Source organism: Orcinus orca, chromosome 6 (assembly GCF_937001465.1).
Source record: "Orcinus orca chromosome 6, mOrcOrc1.1, whole genome shotgun sequence".
NCBI classification, from domain to species: domain Eukaryota; kingdom Metazoa; phylum Chordata; class Mammalia; order Artiodactyla; family Delphinidae; genus Orcinus; species Orcinus orca.
In genome coordinates, this window is record NC_064564.1 from 76085424 (window position 1) to 76105326 (window position 19903).

The 19903-nt window shown below is 44.0% G+C and overlaps 2 protein-coding genes across 5 annotated transcripts in view; one reads left to right on the plus strand and one right to left on the minus strand.

The window, feature by feature from the left end:
• NMRK1 (nicotinamide riboside kinase 1) overlaps positions 1 to 8806 on the minus strand; it is a 32814-nt gene extending 24008 nt beyond the window's left edge. For 2 of the 4 annotated variants that reach the window (XM_004276379.3, XM_004276378.3), the window contains exon 1: positions 8495 to 8806. The gene's annotated coding sequence lies outside the window, so the exon portion shown is untranslated. Of the gene's footprint in view, positions 1 to 7862; positions 7967 to 8494 lie in introns of all 4 variants that reach the window. The other 2 variants (XM_033440258.2, XM_033440257.2) reach the window with 2 other exon arrangements.
• Positions 8807 to 8879: 73 nt separating this feature from the next.
• The window catches only part of OSTF1 (osteoclast stimulating factor 1), a 49099-nt gene continuing 38075 nt past the window's right edge, over positions 8880 to 19903 (plus strand). Inside the window, exon 1 of the mRNA XM_004276377.3 lies at positions 8880 to 9249. Coding sequence (XP_004276425.1) covers positions 9216 to 9249 — 34 coding nt within the window. The 5' untranslated portion in view covers positions 8880 to 9215. The remainder of the gene's footprint in view (positions 9250 to 19903) is intronic.

Below are 19903 nucleotides of genomic sequence, written 5' to 3' on the forward strand. Positions count from 1 at the left end.
TGATAGAATCTGCCTGTGAAGCCATCTGGTCCTGGGCTTTTGTTTGCTGGAAGATTTTTAATCACAGTCTCAATTTCAGTGCTTGTGATTGTTCTGTTTATATTTTCTATTTCTTCCTGGTTCACTGTTGGAAGGTTGTGCTTTTCTAAGAATTTGTCCATTTCTTACAGGTTGTCCATTTTATTGGCATAGAGTTGCTTGTCGTAATCTCTCATGATCCTTTGTATTTCTGCAGTGTCAGTTGCTACTTCTCCTTTTTCATTTCTAATTCTATTGATTTGAGTCTTCTCCCTTTTCTTCTTGATGAGTCTGGCTAATGGTTTATCTGTTTTGCTTATCATCTCAAAGAATCATCTTTTAGTTTTATTGATCTTTGCTATTGTTTCCTTCATTTCTTTTTCATTTATATCTGATCTGATCTTTATGATTCCTTTCCTTCTGCTAACTTTGGGGGTTTTTGTTCTTCTTTCTCTAACTGCTTTAGGTGTAAGGTTATGTTGTTTATTTGAGATGTTCCTTGCTTGTTGAGGTAGGATTGTATTGCTCTAAACTTCCCTCTTAGAAGTGCTTTTGCTGTATCCCATAGGTTTTGGGTCATCGTGTTTTCATTGTCATTTGTTTCTAGATATTTTTTGATTTCCTCTTTGATTTCTTCAGTGATCTCTTGGTTATTTACTAGTGTATTGTTTAGCCTCCATGTGTTTGTATTTTTTACAGATTTTTTCCTGTAATTGATATCTAGTCTCATAGCGTTGTGGTTGATAAGATTTCAATTTTCTTAAATTTACCAAGGCTTGATTTGTGACCCAAGATATGATCTATCCTGGAGAATGGTCCATCAGCACTTGAGAAGAAAGTGTATTCTGTTGTTTTTGGATGGAATTCCCTATAAATATCAATTAACTGCATGTTGTTTAATGTATCATTTAAAGCTTGTCTTTCCTTATTGATTTTCAGTTTGGATGATCTGTCCATTGGTGAAAGTGGGGTGTTAAAGTCCCCTACTATGATTGTGTTACTGTCGATTTCCCCTTTTATGGCTGTTAGCATTTGCCTTATGTATTGAGGTGCTCCTATGTTGGGTGCATAAATATTTACAATTGTTATACCTTCTTCCTGGGTTGATCCCTTGATCATTATGTAGTCTCCTTCTTTGTCACTTGCAATAGTCTTTATTTTAAAGTCTGTTTTGTCTGATATGAGAATTGCTACTCCAGCTTTCTTTTGATTTCCATTTGCATGGAATATCTTTTTCCATCCCCTCAGTTTCAGTCTGTATGTGTCCCTAGGTCTGAAGTGGGTCTCTTGTAGACAGCATATATAAGGGTCTTGTTTTTGTATCCATTCAGCCAGTCTATGTCTTTTGGTTGGACCATTTAATCCATTTACATTTAAGGTAGTTATTGATATGTATGTTCCTATTACCATTTTCTTAATTGTTTTGCATTTGTTATTGTAGGTCTTTTCCTTCTCTTGTGTTTCGTACCTTAAGAAGTTCCTTTAGCATTTGTTGTAAAGCTGGCTTGGTGGTGTTGAATTCTCTTGCTTATGCTTGTCTGTAAAGGTTTTAATTTCTCTGTCAAATCTGAATGAGATCATTGCTGGGTAGAGTAATTTTGGTTGTAGTTTCTTCCCTTTCATCACTTTAAATATGTCTGCCACTCCCTTCTGGCCTACAGAGTTTCTGCTGAAAGATCAGCTGTTAATCTTAAGGGGATTCCCTTGTATGTTATTTGTTTTTCCCTTGCTGCTTTTAATATTTTTGCTTTGTATTTAATTTTTGATAATTTGATTAATATGTGTCTTGGCATGTTTCTCCTTGGATTTATCCTGTATGGGACTCTCTGTGCTTCCTGGACTTGACTGACTGCTTCCTTTCACATATTAGGAAGTTTTCAACTATAATCTCTTCAAATATTTTCTCAGTCCCTTTCTTTTCCTCTTCTTCTTCTGGGACCCCTATAATTTGAATGTTGGTGCGTTTAACGTTGTCCCAGAGGTCTCTGAGACTGTCCTCAATTCTTTTCATTCTTTTTTCTTTATTCTGCTCTGTGGTAGTTATTTCCACTGTTTTATCTTCCAGGTCACTTATCTGTTCTTCTGCCTCAGTTATTCTGCTATTGATTCCTTCTAGAGAATTTTAAATTTCATTTATTGTTTTGTTCATCATTGTTTGCTCTGTAGTTCTTCTAGGTCCCTGTTAAACGTTTCTTGTATTTTCTCCATTCTATTTCCAAGATTTTAGATCATCTTAACTATCATTACTCTGAATTCTTTTTCAGGTAGACTGCCTATTTCCTGTTCATTTGTTTTGTCCTGTGGGTTTTTACCTTGCTCCTTCATCTGCTGTGTGTTTCTCTGTCTTCTCATTTTGCATAACTTACTGTGTTTGGGGTCTCTTTTTCGCAGGCTGCAGGTTCATAGTTCCTGTTGTTTTTGGTGTCTGCCCCCAGTGGCTAAAGTTGGTTCAGTGGGTTGTGTAGGCTTCCTGGTGGAGGGGACTAGTGCCTGTGTTCTGGTGGATGAGGCTGGATCTTGTCTTTCTGGTGGGCAGTACTGCATCTGGTGGTGTGTTTTAGGGTGTCTGTGACTTTATTATGATTTTAGGCAGCCTCTCTGCTAATGGGTGGGGTTGTGTTCCTGTCTTGCTCGTTGTTTGACTTAGGGTGTCCAGCACTCTAGCTTGCTGGTCGTTGAGTGGGGCTGGGTCTTAGCATTGAGATGGAGATGTCTAGGAGAGCTTTCGGTGTTTGATATTATGTGGCGCTGAGAGGTGTCTGGTGGACCAGTGTCCTAAACTTGGCTCTCCCACCTCAGAGGCAGAGGCCTGACACCCAGTTGGGGCACCACGACCCTGTCAGCCACACGCTCAGAAGAAAAGGGAGAAAAAAAGATAGAAAGAAAAAAATAAATAAAGTTATTAAAATAAAAAAATAATTATTAAAAATAAAAAAAATTAAAAAGTAATTAAAGAAAGAAAGAAAGAAGAGAGCAACCAAACCAAAAAACAAATCGACCAATGATAACAAGTGCTAAAAAGTATACTCAAGCAAACAAACAAAAAACGGACAGACAGAACCCTAGGACAAACCCTAGGACAAAGCTATACAGACAAAATCACACAAAGAAGCATACATATACACACTCACGAAAAGGGAAAAAGGAAAAATCTATATATATCTATATATATTAAAAAAAAGGAGGAAGAGAGCAACCAAATCAATAAACAAATCTACCAATGATAATAAACTCTAAATACTAAACTAAGATAAACATAAAACCAGAAACAAATTAGATGCAGAAAGGAAACTCCAAGTCTACCGTTGCTCCCAAAGTCCACCGCCTCAATTTTGGGATGATTCGTTGTCTATTCAGGTATTCCAGTGATGCAGGGTATATCAAGTTAATATGGAGATTTAATCCACTGCTCCTGAGGCTGCTGGGAGAAATTTCCCTTTCTCTTCTTTGTTTGCACAGCTCCTGGGGTCCAGCTTTGGATTTGGCTCTGCCTTTGCGTGTAGGTCACCTGAGAGTGTCTGTTCTTGGCTCAGACAGGATGGGGTTAAAGTAGCAGCTGATTAGGGGGCTCTGGCTCACTCAGGCCGGGGGGTGGGAGGAGTACAGATGCGGGGCGAGCCTGCTGCGGCAGAGGCCAGTGTGACGTTGCAACAGCCTGAGGCGTGCCATGTGTTCTCCCAGGGAAGTTGTCCCTGGATCACAGGACCCTGGCGGTGGTGGGCTGCACAGGCTCCCGGGAGGGGAGGTGTGGATAGTGACCTGTGCTTGCACACAGGCTTCTTGGTGGTGGCAGCAGCAGCCTTAGCGTCTCATACCCGTCTCTGGGGTCCGCGCTGATGCTCATAGCCGTGGCGCACACCCGTATCTGGAGCTTGTTTAGGCGGTGCTCTGAATTCCCTCTCCTTGCGCACCCCGAAACAGTCGTCTCTTGCCTCTTCAGCAGCTCCAGACGTTTTCCCGGACTCCCTCCCGGCTAGCTGTGGTGCACTAGCTCCCTTCAGGCTGTGTTCATGCAGCCAATCCCAGTCCTCTCCCTGGGGTCTGACCTCCGAAGCCTGAGCCTCAGCTCCCAGCCCCAACCTGCCCTGGCGGGGGAGGAGACAAGCCTCTCGGGCTGGTGAGTGCCAGTCGGCACCGATCCTCTGTGCGGGAATCTCTCCGCTTTGCCCTCTGCACCCCTGCTGCTGCGCTCTCCTCCATGGCTCCAAAGCTTCCCCCCACCCCGCCCCCCCATCTCTACCAGTGAAGGGGCTTCCTAGTGTGTGGAAACCTTTCCTCCTTCACAGCTCCCTCGCACTCGTGCAGGTCCCGTCCCTATTCTTTTGTCTCTGTTTTTTCTTTTGCCCTACCCAGGTATGTGGGAAGTTTCTTGCCTTTTGGGAAGTCTGAGGTCTTCTGCCAGCATTCAGTAGGTGATCTATAGGAGCTGTTCCACATGTAGATATATTTTTGATGTAACTGTGCGGAGGAAGGTGGTCTCCACGTCTTACTCCTCTGCCATCTTGAAGGTCTCCGGGTGCGGAGTCTTAATCACTGTGCCACCAGGGAAGTCCCTAGGGGGCCAGGTTTTAGCTGCAGCCCATTGCTTATTGACCCCTGGTATGAGGGGTGGAGGACAGCTTCATGCATGGCCCCCTAAGGCTCACCAAAGCAGTCCTGTGGATATTCCAAGGACCACTGTCATCTCTTTAAGTGAAAAGATGAAGCTCAGCTGCAGGGAACCTTAGCATAGTGGTTCTAGAAGGTTGCCTCTGACTGATGCTGCTCTTTATTCCTGACTCCTCTGGTGGGGTGACCAGGAACCTAAGCTGTGCCACCCGGGGTGTGTGGTGGCTGAGCTGGAGGCTCTCAGCTACCCTCCCAGTTCCTATCCTGTGTCCCCTGTGGGGAGGTAGTAGAGAAGAGCGTGGTGGAGAGAGGGCTGTTGTTCCTTGGCCTGTCCTCAGTTTTTTCAGAACACGGTTGGCCCTCCATGTCTGAGCGTTCCACATTCGCAGATCCAACCAACAGTGGTTTGAAAGTGTTTAGGGGAAAAAAATTTCAGAAAGTTCCAAGAAGCCAAACTTGAATTTGCTGCACCAGCAACTATTTACATAGTATTTTCATTGTATTTACAACTATTTCCATAGCATTTACATTGTATTAGGGATTACCTGTAATCTAGAAATGATTCAAAGTATGTGGGAGGACATGCATAGGTTATATGCAAATACTTTGCCATTTTATATAAAGAACTCGGGTATCTGCAGATTCTGGTATTCCTGGGTTGGGGGGTGTTGTCCAATCACCACCACCACCCCTACTAAGGAACAGCTGTATTCCAAATTGAGTGCAATTTAGTAAGGTTTGGTTCCACTTTCATTTACTAGACTACATGAGACAAGAATGTGATTGTGACAGAAATAAAATAACATATCAAGTTGGACATCTGAGTTTCACCAGGAGCTGCATTGTTGAATATTTATCTCCATCCACATTGCCACAGTATATCAAGGGAACAATTACATATAATGAGTATTGTAAAATAAATTTTTACATTGTAATTTTTCTGCTTTTGAATTATGTTTTACCTTATTATTACCTTTAATATGTCAGTGTAAGGCTGCCAACTATCCTTTTTTGGGAAAGGAAAGGTTGCCCTTTTACAAGCAAGATGGTAGCTTGCTTACATTTTCTGGTGCTAAATGTCCTTTCTCCTATGAAATCATGCTGGCTAGGTAGTAGTAGATTGATGTCCTCAGTTGGCAAAATAAGAAAAAAAAATTCATGAAAGTTTGTTATTCCTTGCTTCCACGTCACCTATTTTTGGATAATTCATCAGAGCATAAATTCTCAAGCCTGGAGAAATAGAGCCTTAGGTATCACACAGTCTACCCCTTCATTTTGCAGAAGTTGAAACTGGCCCAGACAATGGAGTGACTTGTTCAAGATCACACAGATAGTAAATGGAAAACTAGAGAGAGTTCCCTGGTGGTCCAGTGGTTAGGACCCAGCGCTTTCACTGCTGGGGCCAGGGTTCGATCTCTGGCCAGCGAACTAAGATCCTACAAGCTGTGAGGTGTGGCCAAAAAACAAAACTAGAAACAAAACTAAACCAAGTGAGTTAACTTCTTTCCATCTTTCTAAGCTGCTAAAAAGCACTTTATTACCAAGAGCAAAGGAAGGATGTTGCACAGGTGCTGGCTTAATTGTGAGGCTCTCATGTATAATAGATGTTATTTTTATTGATGTATTATTGATGGGGTATTTTCTGTATCCACTGAATGGCAAGGACTACTAGTCTCCTGTGCTTCTTGCCACATCTATGCGTACACATGAGGATGTTGTACTGATTACCTAGCATGTAAATAACAAGGAAGTGTGGCTGAAGCACTTGAAATAGGCTTGAGGCGGTTATTTGGGTGGAAAATCTAACAATTCTGAAACTAACAGTAAGGGAGTCAAGAATCTTCTTATGAAGTCTCCTGGGCTCGGGAGAGAACTCCCAGTCAAATGCCAGTTTTTACCAAAATAGGAACCCTCACTTCTATATTAGTTAGCAGTTTTAGCCTTTCCAAGACAGTGTTTGGGTAAATATTGGGCACAGTCCATTAGCAATGAACAGGTGACACTGTGGTGGGAGGTTAGGGAATGGAGAGAAGCAGAAGCAAGACCTACGGCTGGGCTGAGTGGCTGGGGTGTGGGATGGGTATAGCAATCCCAGAAGCCATGTATTTCAAAACCAGTGTTGGATGCACAGGGCAGCTTCAGGTGAACTCCAAGCTCAGCCCTGGCACTGTCCATCTCCACACCATGTTCTATTATTTCACTGCCTGCTGTCCCGTTTAAGAACTATTTTAAAATCACATTGAAAAAGCTTGCACTCCAGAGGTGCCAGGCTCCAAAAATACATAGAAGTAGACTTCAATGAATGAAACACAATCTCCATCCCCTACAAACTGTAAATCACTAGATGTCTCCGGAGAGACAACCATTTGGACTTTCTAACCTCTTCAATCCAGGGCAGCCAATTACTAGGAGTACATACCACTGCCACTCTTGTGGGATATTTATGTACAGTTGACCCGTGAACAACTCAGGGGTTGGATATGTCAACCTCCTCACAATCAAAAATCCACATATAACTTTACTCAGCCCTCTGTATCCACCATTCTGCGTTCTCAGATTAAAACAACCTTGGATTGTGTAGTACTGCAGTATGAATTTAGTGAAAGAAATCCGAGTATAAATAAACACATGCAGTTAAAACTTGTGTTGTTTAAGGGTCAACTGTACTCTATTCTCCCAGTAAGTGCAAGGCTTTCCTCAACAGCAGAGTGAATTTGCTTAGGAGGAGGAGAACAGATGAAGATGGCAAACAGCAAATCCAAAATGAGTACTTTTAATTTTTTTATACTTTTTTTAACCCTAAGTAAAATATGTTGAGTCCTTTTTTCATAACTGGTATGTGTTTACTATATTTAAATTATTTCACTACTAAATACGGTACATTTTGGATTCTAAAAGAGTGAAATGTTTCAGGACTTCTCACTCATTTATTTAATTCAATATTTTGATTATCTTCTATGTGACAGGGTAGTCTTTTTCTACTATTTTCTAAACTTTGCTCCTTTTTGGTAAATGCCAAGGCTGGCGTGTTTGAATACACAACCCTTGCCCAGTTCTCTTGGAATCACTCTGTCACTAACCCCTAGTAGAAACTTCAAAGCTTCATTTTACATAGACTCTCACGTAAAGTTTTTCTTTTCAATTTTTCTTCCCCCAAACATACAAGCGATTTATCATATTGCCTGTGCTATTTTGAATTTACACACGGTGCATTTATTGTCTGCTCCAGCCGTTACCTCTCAGTGGAAATTCAGTTGGCTAGGTCTGGGGTCGGCAAACTTGCTCTGCAAAGTGCTAGATGGTAAATGTTTTTGGCGTTGCGGGCAGCTGCTCAACTCTGCTGTTAGGAAGTGAAAGCGGCCGCAGACAATACATAAGCAAATGACAGTGGCTCTGTTCTAATAAAACTTTATGGACACTGAAATTTGAATTTCATATAATTTTCACGTGCCACAAAATCTGCTTCTTTTGATTTCTTTTAAGCCATTAAAATAAACTTGAAAACCATTCTTAGGCTGTACAATAACAGGCAGCAAGAGGGCCGCAGTTAGTCAACCTCAACGCTAGAGGAGTCAAGCTGTCTCCTCTGGCAGGGACCTGACCCTGACCTCAGTGACTTCTCCCAACCACCTGTCCGGCCTCTAGAAGGCAGACTCCCGTTTTCAGGATTATAAGGGGGCGTGAGGGCACTACACCATCACGAGTGCACGTCCTCCTTGGCAGGCCACTTATCAGCCCATTTAGGGTGGTAGGAGTCCCAAAAGGGCTTGCAAGACACAACGGGGCTCGGGCTCCAGCGCAGTAACACTCTGGAAACACCTCCAGGCCCCAGGGAGTCTGCGCGGCGGGGCGTCAGGCAGGTACTCACCGGGCGCCAGTTCGAGTGGTCCCAAGCAAAGCGGCACAGGCTATTGCCAAGCGCGCCTGTCACTAACCCGCCGCAACCCCCGAAGCTCGTTAACCGAGAGGCCCACGGCCCCTTCTCCCGTGCCCCTCCCGGGTGAGAGGCGACGCAGGGTAGAGGTGGCCACTTAGGGCTCTGCCCAAACCTGAGCGGACGCGGCGCCCGGCTCCGGCCGGCGTTGGATGGGGCGGGATTCCGGCGAGCGTGGTTGCGCGCGCGCGCTCCTGCCCAGTCCAGCCCTTTCCCGTCCGGGGCGCGCGCGCAGCCAGGCCGGCCCCGGCGCGAGCCTGCGGCGCCCCCGTTCGGCTCCCGCTGGTTCGGCCGCCGCGCGCGCCGCCGCGCGCGCCGCCGTGCGCGCCGCCGTGCGCGCCGCCCGCGCTCCTGCAGCGGCGAAGCTGGCAGCCGGGGAGCCAATTAGCGCTCCGCGAGGCAGCGGCTACTTCCTCGTCTGCCCGGCTGCGCGCTCTGGACAGCTCTGTCGGCCGCGGGGCGGGGCGGGGCACTTCGCCGAGCTGCTCTGCCTGCCTCTGCTCGTCCGGCTTCCCGGGGTGGACGCAGGTCCTTGAAGGCGCACCACTGCAAACCAGACATAAAGAAACTCTGAGGCGCCCGGAGTGCCGGCTGGAGGGGCATTCGGTTGGCTTTTCGTGCGTGGTCTTTAGAATCAGCCGCTCCAGGAAGAGAGATGTCGAAGCCGCCACCCAAACCGGTCAAACCAGGTAAGGAAGGTGTTCGCTGGGTCCCCTGGCCGCTGCCGTGCCCTGCGCTCCCTCTGCCACTTGGCAGGGCAGATCAGGCACGTACCCGGCCCCGAGCCTCGCTTTCGATGCCACCCACCAGGGTGGGAGTTGTTAGCGTTGCTGTGTTCGCTGCAGGGGACGGATCGTTTTGGATAGCAAGAAGATTTTCGAGGAATTTTTTTAAATTTGATTTTTAAAGAGGAGTCACCCTCGGCTTTGCAGCATTGTCATTCGCTGCAACTTTCCAGTCGACGTGATGGCTACGTCCCATTGAGATTTCCTGGAAGACAGGGCCATTGATCTCCCTTAGGAAAAAAAAATTAAATAAATGTCTTGAAATGGTTTTTTAGCCACTTCCTCTTTTTTTTTTTTTTTTTTCCAGTGTGTGTGGCTGTCAGGTTTGAGCTCTTGACCGGCCAAAGCGAACGGGAAGTGCGCTGCTGGTAGGGTGGGGTGGGTGAATGAGTGTCCGCAAATTGACCTCGAGATCTTGGGAAAAGCTTTTAGAAAGCTGTACTCGAGCTCCTGACTAGAAGAATCTAGGCTGCGGCAGAGTAATCTCAGCTATTACTATTCGGAAGTGTCACTTTATCATGCAGTACAAGCCGTTTGCCTCCGCTCCCTCAGTGAATTAGGCGAGTTAAACTGGAGAGGGTGAGCTTACTAAGTTCCTCAAGCAGCTTTCTTGGCCGATAGTCCTTGTTCATTTTTTTTTCGATCCTTGGAATATTTTCTGGGACATGGAGAAAGGAGAATTTAAAAGCGACTGAGGTATTTCAGTTCAACACTGTAATAAACTCTTTCGTGCATTCATTGAGTAGGTAGTTACTGAAAACGTGGGAAATGGAAGAGAAGTGGCTCTTACATACTCTGAACTTTTTTCTTCCAATCTCATGCAACTTCATTCAGTATAGCACAGGCTGAAATTTATGCATTTACATCAAATTTCGAAGTAACCTTGATTAGGAAGGAGTCATTTCAGTGATTAATTTTTTTCTTGATTTGTCTAAACTTTAGTCAAGCACTTCAACTTTCATGATTATCCAGTTTTCTTCCTTTACCATCATACAGTGGTAGTTTCAAATCATTTTATTTGAAAATTATGTACATACTCACATATATGACATAGTCATTCACTGAGGACTTAAATTTTGCTGGGCTGGGTGTGACTTTGTTGGGACTTTGGCTCCGCTGTGAGCGATGGTGGAGAAAGGCTGGAAGTGGGCTCTGTGCTTCTTTAGATATGGAGTCTGATGAGGAATTTGCATTTTAAATCTGTTTGTAGGACGCAGCAGCCTTCTAAACTCAGATGTAAATCAGGACCTCAAGTAACCAACAAAGAAGAGTTGTTCTTTGATAGCTAAACAGAGTACTTTATTTCAAAGAAGGTCCTGAAAAGCCGTTCATGAGGTTTTTCATCTCTAGACGTTAAGTGATGTCTGTGCTGCAGCAGGAGGGACATCAACGTGATGTGTATGTGTGTGTTTGCTGAGGTGTGGCTTAGGGATCACACGGCCATGGCCGTGAAAGCCCGGAATACTAACCAATAAGGCCACCGAGGAACTCCCTCACAAAGACTTTTTAAAAAGAGACTTTATTCTGAGTCTTGAGGTAAAGATGGGCCAAAAGATGTTGAATGAGATTTGGACTAGAATCCTCTCATTTTAAGCACGTTTGATAACCTTCCTCTGTAGTTGGAAGCCTGATGTCTGACCTTGACCAATTCTTTTAAATGGCTTATTGATTTTGGTGGTGAAAGTAACGTGGCATAAATATTTCGCTTGTCTTGGGAAAATAAATTAGTGGGACTTTGAAGAAGCATATGTCAGTGTTTTGGGTTCTTTCATATTTACAGTAAAAACACCATAAAACTTCAAAGATGTCACACATATCTTGCTTATATAACACCTTTGAGAGGGAAAAGGTTTTCACCTAAAATGATCTGAAGTTTTGTATAATTTTTTCTTCTCTGAATAAATGAATTAGTTAAAGGTGAGATACGGAGTTGGCTCGAGGTGTGCACATGAATAATCCTCCTTCATAAACTTGATGCTCTGTTAATACCTGATGGCAGAATAAAGTCTGAGAAACATCTTGAAAACTCCAGAATGATGATGATGATTATAATAGTAATAGTTAACATTTATTTGGCCCTGAGTGTCAGGCACTGTGCCAAGTACTTTGTATGCTCTGTCTCATTTAATTGTTCTAATTTCCCTATGAGGTGGATCCTAATATCCCCATTTTATGGATGAAATAGGACTTAGTGAGGTTAAATAAACTCTGTAAGGTCTCAAAGCTAGGAAGTGGTTGGTTTGGCCTGGGAATGGAACAAAAGCCTTAACTGGAGTCTATGCATTTTGGGCAGAGAAACCTGTGAGGGTTCTATTAGGTTGGACCGGGTTTACTTGGGCAGCAACCTTTATTAACTTACGCAGTTGTATTATTTGCATTTGCTTTGTATAGCTCCCCTCTTTAATTGGATCTGTATTAGACTATTTGACACTTAAAATTGTTTTTTAATTTTATATTGGAGCATAGTTGATTAACAATATTTGACACTTTTTGAGAGTAGAATAGTCTCTTGTTTCTTTGTAACTGCACAGCAACTAAACTTTGTATGTGTGGCAGTTACATAAAAAGTCTTGATACATAATAAAGTCTTTGTCTAGAAGAAAGCAGGAGAGACTGTGATTGGGCATATCTTGTAGCTTCACATTAAATAGCAAAGGCTGGAGGCAGTGTCCATCAACACGACTTCTGGAAGTAGTGGGGTCCCCTGCCTCTTGTGTTTTCAGCATTCCCATGGTTTGACTTCAATGGGACTAAGTGATGAGCTTTTCTGACATGCCTCTGTAAGGGAGAAAAAAACTCCTCTACCCCTCTTAGGTTTGATATCTAGTTACTGTGAATGAACTGAATTAAAGTAACAAAAAACCAGATTAACAGGAGGAAAAGGCATACAAGTTGAATTGATGTTTTTAATTTTATGTGTATAAGGGCTATACAGAAAAGAAGTGAAAATCCAAAGAAGTGGTTAGACTTGGACGTTTATATACCACTTTAACAAAGGGCAACACATTGTAGAGAAGTGACTAAAAGGAAAGAGGCGTTGAACTTCTGGGGGAGTAAATTGTGGGAAGGTAGAGATATGGGGAAACTAATGGAAAATAAGAGTTATTTTAGTAAGGTTTGCTTATGCAGACTCATCTCTGTGCCATCTCTATCTATCCCTGGTGATAAGGGTTCTTCTCCTCTGTCTTTAATGGGGGACCTACAGGAGGAGGATACCTTCATGGGGAATTTATGCCTTGCTTTCAGGCAGATGGGGGAGGGCTCAGAGTTCTTCCTGTGTCTGCTTTTTCTCAATTGCCTTCAACTCAAAATAATCCTTATGACAAAGTGGCATATTTTGGGTTGATATTTTCTGCTCCCCTTCACCTCATACTTCACATCCAATGAAGACCATCGCCAAATTTGTCCTCACTTGCTTAATGGCCGGGGGAAGCAAAATACATGGGGGTGAGGAGAGGAAGAGAGAGAGGGGGCAGACACACCCTTTTAGTGGGCTGATGTGAACTATTAAGTCAAAATTCTCTATTGACTTGTCATTCATATTTCAATAAAGCTGGGGAAAAAAGATTCTCTATCAGATAAATTAAGGGACTTTGGGAAAAGAGTTTCAGACACCAGTATGGAAAGAGATTTCTGATTCTTACTGCATGGTACTCTATTGTATTTATTTAAACCAGATCCGTATTAAAATGTGCTTCGATTGTTTCCACTCTTTTGTTATAACAAATAGTGTTACAACAACCTTGTTGCTTACCTGTGTGAGTATATCCACAGGACAAAGTCCTGGCAGTGGCATTGTTGTGTCAGAGGGTATGTGCGTTGCCATATTCACAGACATTTCCAAAATGGTCTCCAAAGAGGTTGTACTAATATACTTTCCTACCAAAAATGTGTGAGCACGCCTTACATGGAAAAATTACAACGCATGTGATAGGAGATGTTATCAAAGTGTGGTCAGAGGTCTAGGAAGTACAAGGCAAGGAGCTTGAGGAAGCCGAAAAGGTGTCACAGAAGAGGGGAAAATTAAGCAGGGTCTTGAATGCTGAGTAAGAATTTGGTAGGCAGAAAACAGGGAAAAGTCGTTTGACGTGGACAGAAATGAAATAACTTGGCATGACGTCCTGCCCACGTTTGATTGACTGCGTAGGAGCTGAGCTTCTCTCACAGAAGCCAGGGGGATTTGGTGTGGAACTGTGAACCAGAGAAATTTGTTCTGAATTAAAGAGAAAGCTGTTTGCCTAGTGTAGCAGGTTGTGGAAAACAGTATCACTGCACACAGAAAGCAAGCATTGGAACGTCCACACGTGAGCCATCTACTCATGTGCTTCTCTGTTTGTTAGAGTGTTAACAAGAGCTGTGGGTGGTAGTTTGCAGAAATTAGTTAAAGAGGGCCACAGCTTCAGCTCACTTACACAAGTTACTGGTGGGACTGCTGAGGCCACCTCCTTTTTATTAGTTCTTGCCAGTTGTTTCCCACTCACTGTTTGAGTATCTGTAGAATTTTTAGAAAGTTACAAGCAAATCCCTCAACTTACTCTCAGGGTAAGAGTTAGGGGAGAGTTTTGTATTTGTGCATTTTGATTAGCATGTTCGACTTGTTAGCATTCCTTAGAATTTGATAAATTACCTTGGTTTTATATTCTTGGAACGAAAGAATGTACTCATTCTTTTCTTTTTTTTGTACCCCCCTGTGGACATGAATTTATTAGAGGAGCCAGGTCAGAGTGGGTACAAGTTGCAGGTTGAGAGGAAGGGGCAGGGGGCATGGGCAGCCCTGCCAGCCTGAAGCCAAGAAGACAGGAGGCCGGAGGGGGCACAGCCAGTAGAGCACTGAGTCAGCAGGCGAGCAGACAGGCTGTTCTTCACCCTCCAAGTGTCAGGGCCAACGGCAGAGCAGCAGCTTCGAGAGGGTGTGGAGAATGTAGGTGCCTGGCTCCAGTTGCGGCTAGGTGGGCAGGACAGTGAGGAAGCTCCCCACCCCAGGGGTCTTCAGCCACTGAGAGACAAGCTTGGGAGGGAGGGCGGTGCCACTCAGGGTTTTGGGAAGGGCACTTGGGTAAGACGGGCAAAAGGTGGAGGTGGTGGCTGTAGCAAGAGGGCAAGCCACAGAGGGGACAGTGGGATGGTGAGAGGCCGGGGGTCCCGGGGTTGGGGGGAGGGATCTGAGGGTTCCTTCCCAGTCTGGTGCTCCTGTTTCCCAGGGAACCTAAAAGCAATTTAAATTCAAATTCAGGAAGACCCTAGAGATGGATCTAGGGTCTCTAGACCAAGTTGATTCTCTTGCTGGAGGGTCTGCCTCCAGCCTCTTACAATGATCTGAAAGCAGCCCTAGAGAGTCTTTCTGGCATCCCCTTACTCCAGGGATTTTGGTAGGGTCTGAGAAACTCATGGGTTCTATTTCAGGATTCTCTCATCTGTGAGGAAAGGCTTGATTCAACTCACTTGTATGAGACAAGGACATTACTTCCACCTGGAGGGTGTTCTGGAGTGGCTGTTATCTTCCTGGAATTGCTTGGCCCAATCCATGCTTAGGGGGAGGACCCCTCCAAATCCCAGCTCTCTGAGCCTAGATGAGGGCAGCTAGAGGCTGAGAGGAGCTCCTCCAGGCTTTTGGCACAGTTGGCAGGTATCTCAAGACTCCAGATTTGGAAGATTCCAGAGTCTCATATTTCCTTTCTTGGAAACCAGACTCTTAGGACTATCTCTAAAATGTTGCCTATCCATGTTTACAGGGTTTGGGGGCTGCTTTTTGGGCCCACTGTTTTGATGAGTCAGTGCAAGTTTGTTGACAGTAGCCCTGGGAGGACCTAAACTGGTTTTTCAGGCAAAGAAACTGGCTGGGAAACATAGCAACAGACACCATTCCCTCCAAAGTTCGTTTCTGAACGGTATACCAAACCAGAGATAGTTTTCAACGTTGTTTTTCTGTTGAGGAGTAAATCATTCTCTGTTATTCGTCTGTACTCAGGTACTAAATCTAAGACACCCAAGCAGCTGCTAACCACAGCCTGGGCCTACGTTAAGCAGAGCCGTGAAGTGGGAGTCAACTGCTTAGGGCGACTGCCCACTTCCTCTTTCAGGGAGTCTGTCCCATCCATAGGGCTGCTTCTAGTTCTTGCCTAACACCTTGCCACTCTTGAGGGCCAATTCTATACCTAAATATTGGGTCTCTAAATGGTCCCTAGGACTTGACACTGGTTTAGTAGGAGCTCTGTTCTCCATAATGGGTTCCTGCCCATTTCCTGATTCGTGGTTGGTACTGGGTCTCTGATGTTTTGCCATCTAGCCAGGCACTCTCTTATTAACTGGCCCTGGGATATCTGCTGCCCTGAACCCTTGTCATTAGCTTGCTTGGACACGTGCTCCATGTTGTACGGCCCTTTGGCTAACGCATCCGTGCCTTTCCAATATGCTGTGACCTTAAGATTGGCGTCAGTCTGTGTCTGCTCTTAGATGGATTTCCCCTGGGGCACCCATCCGTCAGACCTAACCTTTGGCACACCTGAGTGCCGTAGCCAGTTGTTGTTGGAGCTCTGATTTTGGTACCTCTGGGACCAGGGCCACATGCCCAGAGAGCCTTATAATATCCTGCTCAGGACCATTCTGGTTTTCGTTGCTGACATCACCTGGAACTTGGTTTCCTCTTGTCTTAGTTCCACGGGCCTCTGAGAATAAACTCACTGCTTCACATCTGATGAGTAAATTCACCTGCAGTATTAAACCAATCATTGATTTATCAAAATCCCCTTCCCCAATGTGCTTACATTAAAAAATAAGCTATAAGTAAGATTCCTGAGACAGAAATTCGCTTTTCAAATGAACTAGCCTTTAGTAATAGGAATTTAAGCATAAAGATGGGCTAATCAGGGCAGATATTCTAGGACCAAGCTGTGACCTGGAGGAGAGGGATGCAGAATGTAGTAATGGGAAATGGACATTAGTTTTGGGGTGAAGTTCTGGTCCCAGTTTTTTTTTTTTTAATTAACTTGCTAGGTCACTTTGATAAGCAGTCCCTAGACTACTCTGGGCCTCAGTTTTTCATTTGATTCTAAATCTGATTCTGAATTTTTATTGCCTTAGACTGACTTTTCAGATAATTCCCCTAGTTTCTACATGATTTCATCCTGTGCTTTTTATAGAGGCCCTGGACAGTTTCAATAAGCCCTACCCATCTTCCTGCTACTATCAGTGTTCAGTGCCACGTGAATGCAAACATGGAGGAATTAAATACTTTTTAAAGGCAGTTCATACATCCAGATTTCTATGAGAGAGAGAGAAAAGAGAGAGAAGGATGGGAAGTGGGTTAGGGTGGGGACATAATGTATTCTTAATTAGGTCTGATCTGATTTCATTTAGTCTCTGGCTACACAGGGCAGTGGAGTTTTGGGTTTGTTTTTTTTTTTTTTGCAGCTGCCTAGAAGGCAACGTTGGGATGGCTCTGCAGAAATGTGTCTGGGGTCTGCATGCACGGATTCCAGTAAGACCCTCGCAAAATGTAGCCATCATGTGTACGTTTGTGTTTGGAAAATGTATGACATTAATTATAATTCAATAATATCAGCTCCATAGATTTGAGATCTAAGAATATATCTTCGGCTAGTTTTGTTTTTTGTTTTTTTGGGCTGCGTTGGGTCTTCATTGCTGCGCACAGGCTTTGTCTAGTTGTGCTGAGGGGGGCCTACTCTTCGTTGTGGTGCGTGGGCTTCTTGTGGTGGCTTCTCTTGTTGCAGAGCACGGGCTCTAGGTGCGCGGGCTTCAGTAGTTGTGGCATGCAGCCTCAGTAGTTGTGGCTCACAGGCTCTAGAGGGCAGGCTCAGTAGTTGTGGCACTACTTTGCTTTGCGGCATGTGAGATCTTCCTGGACCAGGGCTTGAACCCATGTCCCCTGCATTGGCAGGCCGATTCTTGACCGCTGCACCACCAGGGAAGCCCTTTGGCTAGTTTTTAGAAATTAATTCTCTGTGTAAAATACTGTTCAGAATCCCCTTTTCTCCTTGTTTTTTTTGTTCCTGTCTTTATTGGAGGTGATAGTTTTAAGCCATGAATTCAAGTTCAGACCTCGCCGTATAGAAATTCTCACATTTCATTCCAGGAAGGAGGGTTTTCAGTGCTTCTCTCTAAAAGAGGATTGACAGTCTTCCTCTAAGAGAGTGGTTCTCAGCCCACCCATCGCTCTGTCAGTTATGTAGATCTGACACAAGAAACCAACTTTTTAAAGAAAATAACATTTACATGCTTACAGGGCTTCTGATATAATGACAGTGTTAAGAACATAGAATTGTACTGATGGGAATAAGTTTTATTGCTATAACTTTAGAACTCACACACAAAAAATTTGTTTCATAGTTAAAAATTATTATAGTGCTCTTGAGTGTTAATTTTCCACTAAACATCTTTAAGACTATAGGTAAAGAACTTCAGTTTGTTAGGACAGATGACAAGAGAAGGCGGGGTACTTCTGCATCTGGACGGTGGGTACTGAAGGAGGGCAAATTCCTAGTAATTATTATGAAAGCCTGCAATTTGGATGACCGTTGCATATTGGTGGAAAGCCACTGCCCTAGAGAGCGTGGAGTTTTCCCTCTTCTGTCCCTGTGGGCAGAGAGGTTATTTTCACTGTCTACCCATCCACATTGTAAACAACAAATAGTTCTGCAAGCTCAAGGGAAGGGACCAGCAGTACTCCTAGAAGTTTAAGAACAAATTCCAATGTTTCAATACTTTGCCTTCCCCCATGACCGTGTGTTAATAAAAAAGAGACGTGATCTTCTGGGCATCCATTAATGAAAAAGAGTTAAGAAAAAGTCCAGAGCAATTTGCAGTCTCAGGAGTAGGTGTGAAAGGTGCCTTGGGCCTTCTAGTGGCTGAGGTTAGTCACTGAAAGCAAGTGTAGAACCCTCAGGAATGTTATCACAGCTCCTGCCCAAGGCCTTGAGTAGAAAGGAGATTTTCATAAGAATGGTCCTGTAATTATTACCCTATGTTAATTATAACCCCAGAAAACTAGAGCTTTTTGTTTGTCTCTCTGTAGCCTTGTCCTTCTCTAGGGGAAATCCTAAGGACTCCCTTCTCTCTTCCTCTGTTCCTCCTCCCAACAGCTGATCTGGTTTGGGAAAATACCTGAACATTTCTTGGGGTTAAGATTCTCCCCTGACCTTTTCCAGGAGTCACTTGGTCTCTTTGGGTCTTCCCAGACCTTCCAGATGTAGCCCCTCCTTTCCATAGACAATCTTGACTTTCAGGACCAGGTGAGTTGGGCAGAGGAACTCATCACCTAGGGCATCCCCTTGCCAGGGCTGAGTCTTCAACAATGCCAGGTCTGGCCCTGGAATGGCTGATGGGCGTAGCTTCCACTAGAGGTGTCATGTCCAACGTTTCTGGGGCCACTGGGCAAGGCTCACCACTTTCATGCCAGGAACGTGACCCTTTGGAATACTTCATAAACCTTTTGAAGGAGCACTGTTGTGTGACTTGAGAAAGAATGCAATTAGGGAAACAATTTCCAGTTTAAAAGCTGTTGTCTTAGTGAGTAGATGATCTTAGAAGGAATGAATGTCTTAGACATCTTGTTGGTTTCCTATAGATGGCCTCTCTGAATTCACTTTCCTGGTTTTGGTTCTGTTATAATTTTGGATAGGGACTTTTTTTTTTTAACATCTTTATTGGAGTATAACTGCTTTACAATGGTGTGTTAGTTTCTGCTTTAAAACAAAGTGAATCAGCTATACATATACATATATCCCCATATCTCCTCCTTCTTAGGTCTCCCTCCCATCCTCCCTATCCCACTCCTCTAGGTGGTCACAAACCACCGAGCTGATCTCCCTGTGCTATGTGGCTGCTTCCCACTAGCAATCTATTTTACATTTGGTAGTGTATATAAGTCCATGCCACTCTCTCACTTCATCCCAGCTTACCCTTTCCCCTCCCCTTATCCTCAAGTCCATTCTCTACATCTGCGTCTGTCTTTATTCCTGTCCTGCCCCTAGGTTCTTAAGAACCATTTTTTTTTTTAGATTCCATATATATGTGTTAACATACGGTATTTGTTTTTCTCTTTCTGACTTACTTCACTCTGTCTGACAGACTCTAGGTAACCATCCACCTCACTGCAAATAACTCAATTTAGTTTCTTTTTATGGCTGAGTAATGTTCCATTGTATATATGTGTCACATCTTCTTTATCCATTCATCTGTCGATGGACACTTTGGTTGCTTCCACGTCCTGGCTATTATAAATAGTGCTGCAATGGACATTGTGGTACATGACTCTTTTTGAATTATGGTTTTCTCAGGGTATATGCCCAGTAGTGGGATTGCTGGGTTGTATGGTAGTTCTATTTTTAGTTTTTTAAGGAACCTCCATACTGTTCTCCATAGTGGCTGTATCAATTTACATTCCCACCAACAGTGCAAGACGGTTCCCTTCTCTCCACACCCACTCCAGCATTTATTGTTTGTGGTGGATAGGGACTTTTTCAGAGTCTCTCATATGTGCTGCAGAAGAAAATTTTAATTCTTTTTCTGAACTGAGAGGGGCTCAGTTTCAAAGTTATTG